Genomic DNA, 8,650 nt, shown 5'->3' with positions numbered 1-8,650 from the left:
ATATATATATATATATATATATATATATATATATATATATATATATATATATATATATATATATATATCTTTCATCATCGTTTAAATATTCATACATTTAAAGAAACAATAAGAATGTCCAAGATCAAATACATGTCCTGCATTGATATTTCAACGTTACTCTCTAAAGTACCATCAGTATACTCTTCATCGAAATGCCATAGATTACTCATTGTCTACATAAACGAAGAAGAATGTTGCAGTAAATAATATAGCAAAATTATATTTCTTTTTATAATGTATTTTGCAAATCTTTCTTTGTATTTCTTTGTATACTGACATATATAAACTACACTGAGAGGAAAATATTTTGTATTCGTAACTGTAATCATAAAAATTTAGAGAAATAATTGCTATAAATTATAGTCAAGACAACCATTTTTTAGTCGATCATTAGTAATAATAATGTTATATTCATGTTATTACTGGTGTCTTCATGTGGAACAACTAAAAATGTGGTTGGGATCAAAATATGGTTTGGATATTTCATATTTTTTAGTTGTTTCAACACAAAGATAATAGTAGTAATATGCATATAAAATTATCACTTATCACTAACAATTATAGTGCAACTGATTAAAAAATGGTTGTCTTGATCATAATTTATAATTTTTCTTTCTCCATATGATTATAGCTACAAATATCAAACATTTGCCTCTCAGTGTACTACAAAAATAGTAAATTTGGTGACTACCCTGATATACGATATAAAAAATATGCGAGCAGTTTCAATATTTCGTTATAGTGAAAAATCAAATGTGCATACCATTTTCAAACAAATATCTAGTAGTTACGACATAATTCGGTACGACTCAAGATTACACAGAGAAATTTTGTTGCAATTTTTACTACAATATTTTCTCCGTGTAGACGACATCTCATACATAGTTTAGATTTTCACGTAGACGTAGACGTAGAATGTCATAATTTACGTATAGACGCCTAAGCCTGGAGGCATGTCAGGCAGGAGTGGGCGTGTTGTTTAATCTTTTGTGGCGCGATGACGAGGACGCGCGCGCAAGAGAGAAAGAGAAATTGGCAAACTGTAGACAAGTCGCTCTCGTAAGGATGAACGGTCAATTAATTTGAAAAACTAGCCTTTTCGCGGGAGCAGATTCCTATTTTCGGCTGATTGCCGCATCGGTACTCGCGGCAGCTACCTTGCCCGTGTAATCGAGAGTGGAGCTCTCTTCTAGCGATCGACCGAGTGGAAATGGGCGGCGATCGTCGTGACAGATGGCTCGCTCATTTCAATATCCTTCCGTTGCAACGTCCGATGTCGTCCTACGACGGTTGCCGGAGGAAAAATGTCGCAAGACGTGTCTCTTTTTCTCTGTCTCTCCTATAAATATGGCAACTACTCTGTGCTCACTAATTACGTTGGTTAACAGGTAATTCGTCTCGTGAAATTTCTCATGATGTTTCTTTACGTTTCTTGTGTATCTTTACGCATAGAATCCGAAAGTGAACTTAGAATTTCTCCAACACCCCTCGATCTCTTTTGTGATGATCATCTGTGATTTAATTTTATGCGATACGATACGCAATTCGATTTAATTTTTTATATTAAAGTATCTCTTCCACATAAAAAGTAATATATTTGTCTATAAAAATTCATTAAGGCTAACGGTTTTTCTTCTTTTTTAAACGAATTTTTTCTTATTAAGCATAATATATCGTAAAACATGATAGCACATTTTTTATTTTCAAAGAGAACATAACTATAAAGGGAGCAAGTATAGAAGAAAATCACTCTCCTTCATTTTAAATTAGATGAGGCTTGTCTGTGCACATAGAGAAAATCAATTTCCTTGAAACTTAATTGGAAAAAATCTGTTTGCATTTTTTAATTCACGCAAGAAATACTATATAGATCACATAATTTTATTCATTTGACAGAAGAAACTTTTCTCTTCGTAAGCCAGTGTAATCGACATTGTAATTACATTCTTTCTTTTAACTGTTTTGCAGTATTCGTGTCCTGAGGAAGCATATTTTTAACAAATTTTTACTCTTTTTCTCCTTTCGGGACTTCAATATCGACTTCAATCCAAATGAAAAAAAAACTAATCAATCGAAAGCGAATGAATTCACACAACTACTATTTTTCGTCGTTTCGCGAACAAAACTGGATGGCGGAGTGTTCCTAGAATTACATTTCCACCTCTTTGTGTCGAAATTCGCGACGTTTGGTATCGCAAAGATGTTGCGAACGTTGATACATCGCGATAGACTCGCGAGAATCAATGCGACGTAATCTTTCGTGTCACACTGTACCATCTGGGTTAACGTTTCGTTCCCCTTTGCCCCGTTTCCGGCCACTCGCGCAATTGTATTGTCACCTCCGTCGCCTCGCGGCGGTCGGAACTAGGCAATCGTGACCGGAAATCAGTCAAGGCCCACGGATGATGCGTACGGTACATCGTCGTGTTTTCGCCGTTGCATGCAGAAAGATACGATAAGATTGTCTATTTGTGCACGATGAACGAATTATTCCTCGCAGTTTCTCAACGCGGTCTCGCGGCTTATCGGCTGCGCTTCGTTTTTTTAGAGTAAATGGAAAAAATAGATAGCGATACGCGTGACGACAACCAAGCCGATTGCGCATAATCGCCTCGCGAATAATTCGCGGTGGCCTTCCGAAAATGGAAAGGAGAGTGCGCTATTTCTGAACCGCGACGCGATATTGCCTAGCAAACTTTTCAACGTGAGGAGACCGAGATTAGTTGGCAAAACCGATTATTTCGGCTAATTTCTGACAAGTTACAGAATTAAACAAGCAAATTTCCGAACACATCAAAGATGGTTTTGGAATCCCTGCTTGCTTGATACTGAAATCACTTAAATAGTAAGACCTAAAACCGTGTTTTTAGTGCCAAAAGTGGTACGATCGATTTTTTATCGAAAATTGGTAATAGTAGGTTTATACTCGTTTCTGGAGTCACATTTTTCATATTTGCTATTATTTTTAATGTATAAGTTATTCGTCATTACCACTTTTGCCATAAAAATTTCCACGCATTTATGCGTCATTAGCACTTAAGTGGTTAAATAACAGTAGAAATAATCGATTTTTATCCAACTTACGCCAGTCTCTCCTAAAGAGTCACGTTGTCCTGAGACGCTGAGAAAAACGTCAGAAATCACGAATTTTTTCAACGAAACTATAAATTGTCGGAAATTTTCCTTATTCAATGTTTAGCATATGGTTTGTGGAAAATTTTGTGAAAATGGTTTTAAAAAATATTAAATTATAGATCAGATATCACTAAAATCTCAATCTTTCGTTGTTTGATTGTCCTCATTCAAATATTTGTTATTTTTTCCTAAAAATTATACACCTCTGTACTTAATATTAAACACTCATTAATTCTTATCAATTGACAGTTATCAATTAACATTTTGATGATTTTGCAGTTTGTAGCAGAAAAATTCGTCTGCCACATTGGTAAATTTTAAAAGATCGAGTTTAAAGAAGCGAACATCCTTGCGAACGTAAATATAAAAATCCACTTTTACGCAGCCGCTATAAACATCGCACAATTATAGACTCTATTAACGACAGGTATCTTTTTTCATGAGGCGGTAATAGCCGGTGGACTAAAGTCGCGCGTACGTGACAGCGGCCGTGAAGGTGTTATTAATTTCCTTCGAAAAAAGCACTAGGACGAAAATAAACGAGAACGTTAATTTCGCGGTATTCATCGCAATTTCGAGACGCTGATGTTAACAACGTGCGCGCACGCGTTTCAGACGGCAATATAGATTTCATCAGTCGCAATTGAAGCACTATGTCGTTCGTTAAAGTAGGAGGAACCACACGCCATTTCTGATTGCGTTTATCCCTCTGAGTCGAGCTTATTAAGCTCGCGCACGTACCACACACACATTCACATGCTTACACATATACACATATGTGGACCTTCGCACGTATCAACAGCCGAGTACCGATTTTCATGAAATCTCTCTCTCTCTCTTTCTGTCTCTCTCCGTACGACGCATGATTAATGCGCGCATTAATATCGCTATAAACTTCCACGGCTGAAATACGGGATCGCTTATTAATGTCATTAATCTACGGAATCGATGGCGAACCGAACGAGACGCGATGCGCTTAATTAATAAATGTTCACGCAGCACTGACGTTTCCAACGATTTTCTCTCTCTCTCTCTCCTCTCTTCTCTCTTTCATTCTTTATATCTCGCCTATATATCTCGATTTCTCCCTACAGCGTGAAAAATATAACCGATTAAATCGTACGTTATAAAGTTGCGCGCCAACCGCGTTTATTCCGTGTACATAAACGTCACAACTTCGAGGATGAATTCAGGCGGAATTTTCGCGCCGCTCTCCGCGTTACAGCACGCTCTTTCTCTCCTCCCCGCCCCTCCTCATTGATCCCCGTCTCGTTCCTGCATAATTCCACGCGTACGATACGCGGAACCTATCGCAGCGGGCGCACGGAAAGTTGCTGTCTGAAAAACGACTCCGGTCGGTGGCCCATCGCGAGCTTGAGAATCGCCGATATCGCACGCCGAACGTAAAAAGATACGAGCACCACTTCCGGAAAACACGTCGCTTCCCTTCGGCCCGTTTCCGCGGGAAACTGGCTCGCGCGCGACGATTGGGGTACCCGAATCGAGAAATATGTCAAGAGAAAGAAAGCAAATAAAAGTAGAAAAAGGAGAACAAAAAGAAGGAAAAAGCGGGATGGTAAAACGCGATACAATTTTCAAGCGCGCAGTGCAGTTTCGCAGCTGACGCTTGCGACGATCGAGAACGATCGCGGGGGAGGAGGGAGAGAGAGGCAAAATCGCCTCGCAAAGCTCGCCCTCTGCTCCAGCAACCGGGTGGCTCCAGGGCGCAATCATAACCCCCGTTATTCTGCCAATACGTGAGTCCTGCGTCGCGTCGCGGATCACCCGGGCCGCTAATTATCTCACCCACCTACGGCCATTCATTCCCGCTGCTTGCGATTGTCCGTCACGATGCAGTACCAACGGAAACGACAAAGCACGGCGAGAGGGGCCTAGGAGGAGGTAACGGGGAAATCGATGGTGTACGTGCCGGTTGGAATCGGGTCGCAACCGATTCCCGTACGCGAGCACGGCAAATACGTACGTGACCGTCGTCGTCTGGCCGGCGGCGGCTCTACCCCGTTTGCACGCCGTTAATTGATCCCACGTAATTTACCCCGGCATTTGCGGCAGTCCCTCCTCGCCCCGAGATCGCGATGAGGAGCAGGGAAATAGGAGAGGGAAAGGGAGATGGATGATGATTTCCGAAACGCGCGCGGCTATTTAGCCGCCTGCTTGGACTCGTCTGGAAATTTTCGGCCACGCTGCACCCGTCAAATTAGTGCCGATATCGTGCCATCGCGCGTGACGGTAAACCGACGGGGATCGGGTTTCGTCCAATTAATCGCGTTGTGTTAATGATCGCGTAGGGACAGCGCCGTTAGCTGCTACAACGGTTTCTCACGTGCGCCGCGAATTGCAAGGTATGCGCGAGGTGTCGTGTGCGTGCCGACGCGAATGATACGGCAATTAAAGCGAGCGATAATGAATCGTTGTAATTAATAAATAATAGCATTAATGAGAATTACGAGGAGGTAATTGGCGCAACGATCCAAGTGATGGACCGACATAGCAATTAAGATAAAAAATGTACCGCTTCAGTGAGAGAGAAGGAGAAAGGAGTTTGGTGGAATTGATCTGACGAGAAATGAACCAAACGTATTTGGCTGAGGGAAACTGTAGCTCTCACGAAAAAATTTCGATTCTAAGAGCCAGGAGTTTTGTTTTCTTCAAACAAAACGCGTTCATTGTCGGGTTAGTATAGATGGACTTTTATCTCCGTGCGTGATCGGTAAAGAAAATCGAATGGTTTGAACGTTAATTTTAGGCAGACAGTGCTAGTAACAGAAGTCAGCCCGTTATTGCCACACTGAGAGAAAAATTGTTTGGTATTTTTAACTATAATCTATAATACAGAAATAATTACTATAAATTGTGGTCAAGACAACCATTTTTTAGTCAATTGTATTATAATTTTAGTGATAATAATCTTATATGCATGTTACTACCACTATCTTCGTGTTGAAACTAAAAAATATAGTTAAGGCCCAATTTGACATCAACTATATTTTTGGTTGTTCTAACACGAAGATAGTGTTAGTAGCATGCATATAAAATTATTATCACTAAAATTATAGTAAAAAATTTGACTAAAAAATAATTGTCTTGACCATAATTTATAGTAATTATTTCTCTATATTATTATTGTTGTAAATACCAAAGATTTTTCTCTCAGTACAATGTGAGATCACTTTCATTCCCTTAGTTGATTTTAACCGACTTCAAAAAAAGGAGATTCTCAGTTTGTCCTGTGTTGTTTGTTTGTATGTTCACGACTCGAGAACTGTTTGAGATACTGAGATGAAACTTTTTGTGGCTTATTCAATATGTTCTCTTAGATCAGTGTCACTAGAGAGGTTTGTCCAAGTAATCAGGAAATTGGGTACTGCCATTACTTTCTTGAGAACCCGAGAACATCTAGAGATATACAAGACGGAACTTCTACTTTTGACCGACTTCAAAAAGAATTTTTTCTTACCGACTTCAAAGACAAACTTTGAGTGAGTAATTGAAAGATACAAGATAAAAATCCTTTTCAACAAAAATAAATTACCCACAAAAACTTCAGAAAACTTAAAAAATAAGAAATATTTTTATGTATCCCAACGTCTAATATCGTTAGAATATCAGGATAGGATTATAGATACATAGGAATATTGATTCAAAATTACTTCATACTTTTCAGGACTCCTTGAAGATCCTTGAAGACGGTTTATTTTTGTTTATAAAGTTTTCTCGCTTGCAAACCTTTCTTAATCTTTTTTAATCGTTCCTTTTTTAAAGAAAAAGAATAAAATAATATCAATTGCAATAATACTTTTATTTTTGTTTATAAAGTTTTCTCGCTTGCAAACCTTTCTTAATCTTTTTTAATCGTTCCTTTTTTAAAGAAAAAGAATAAAATAATATCAATTGCAATATTTTTATTGCATTATTATTCAAAGTGCGCGTCAAAATGACAAACTAGCGATCTAGGATAAAATAAATCACAAACAGTTTCGCAAGCGTCAATTAATGGCGAGATGTTCGTCGTTAAATTTAATTTGAACGAATTACCAAGAAGTTTGTACCAAGAAGCACACACACACACATTTTGGGGGAGAGGGGACGGTGAGGGGAAGAGGAAAAAAACGCTCGATATTATCTCGCGAAAGTCTCCACGCGGTGCACGGGTACTTCTCCGTGAGCCAACGACTGTTAATAAGCCGGTTAGACCGTAAATTAGGCGCACAGCAGCGCAATTTAGGCGCGTGCACGCGAAACGACAGGAAAGAGTTCCCCTGACATGAAGAGGGGAAGTTCGCGATGCGAAGTCGCACGCGAAGTCCACGCCAGACATCGACATCAACGAGAACGACAACGGCAGGAAGGGGAGAATGTCGGCATTCTTGCGCGGATGTTGTCGGCTACATTGAAAGAAAAAATATTTAAGAAATACTAAATATTTATTTGGTGTAAATACACAACACTTATTTATACCGACATCAAATATTTTTTTAAAATAAGAAAATATGTATTTTCTTGGAACCCCTTAAGAAAACTTTAGTTTTTCATGAAAACATTTATTAATAAACAAATAAAAAAAATTTTAATGTAAATATATGCTGTTAGTAACTACCAAAAAAATATTTAATAATTTTTCTCAGTGTTAAGACGCATGGGGATTTAAAAGAAAACGAATAAGTAAATAATGAGTAATAATTGACAAATAATTAATAAAGGATTAAAAGACCTCGTACACCTTTTTTGATATTGGATGGAATCCGAGCAAGGGTGCCGAAAACTGATGAGTGCTGGCTATTGGGCGTTTTGCCCTGCTCGGGCTCGCGTCTGACTACACACGGTGCTGCACTACTGTGAGCGCACAGTAGTGTTACTGTTGGCGCTAAAAATCCGGAGTAAGTCGATCTCGTGCCGCCGCAATTGTACTCTTTAAATTTCTTTAAGTAAAATTTTATTTGGGAAGTAGAATAGCAGCCGAGTCAACCGAATTTGAGTGATTTTTCATTCGTGTACTTTCTTTTCTTTCAGTCATACTTTTCTGTTTGCATTATGCCACCTACAATAATTATACAAAAAGAATTCTTATAATTTTGATTCGATTATATCTTTCAATGGAATTTCCACTTACACCTCGAATCAACTTTCTGCTGTTTTTTTTACAAGAAATGACTCGGGCGATATTCCAATTGTGTATATTAAGAGAAAAAAATCCAAACAAGTAGTAAATATTTATTTGATGGTTACTAGTAACATATTTAATTAAATCTAAGTTCTTTTATTGAAGTAGAACAAAGTATTGTTTTTTCTGAAAAACTAAGATTTTCTTAAGATTTTAAGAAAATGTATATTTTCTCATCTAAAAAAGGTTATATATATATATATATATATATATATATATATATATATATATATATATATATATATATAAATATATATATATATATATATATCTATATATATATCTATATAT

At 37.8% G+C, this 8,650-nt stretch overlaps 2 protein-coding genes across 18 annotated transcripts in view; one reads left to right on the top strand and one right to left on the bottom strand.

Moving 5' to 3' along the window:
- Nucleotides 1-8,650, bottom strand: part of LOC116843773 (phosphatase and actin regulator 1) — a 514,963-nt gene that overhangs the window by 249,070 nt on the left and 257,243 nt on the right. The gene's annotated exons all lie outside the window — the stretch shown is intronic.
- LOC116843776 overlaps nucleotides 1-8,650 on the top strand; it is a 79,515-nt gene that overhangs the window by 381 nt on the left and 70,484 nt on the right. Inside the window, exon 2 of one of the 4 annotated variants that reach the window (XM_032814537.1) lies at nucleotides 6,516-6,918. The exons of the other annotated variants lie outside the window; for them this stretch is intronic. Coding sequence (XP_032670428.1) covers nucleotides 6,516-6,681 — 166 coding nt within the window. The 3' untranslated portion in view covers nucleotides 6,682-6,918. Of the gene's footprint in view, nucleotides 1-6,515; nucleotides 6,919-8,650 lie in introns of those variants that run through there. 4 annotated transcript variants of the gene reach the window in all.

The sequence above is a fragment of the Odontomachus brunneus genome, unplaced genomic scaffold (genome assembly GCF_010583005.1).
Source record: "Odontomachus brunneus isolate Ranch 3 - 2012 unplaced genomic scaffold, Obru_v1 Obru_scaffold_035, whole genome shotgun sequence".
Taxonomy (NCBI): Eukaryota; Metazoa; Arthropoda; class Insecta; order Hymenoptera; family Formicidae; genus Odontomachus; species Odontomachus brunneus.
The sequence above is the reverse complement of the archived record's forward strand: the minus strand, read 5'-3'. Positions and strand labels throughout refer to the sequence as shown.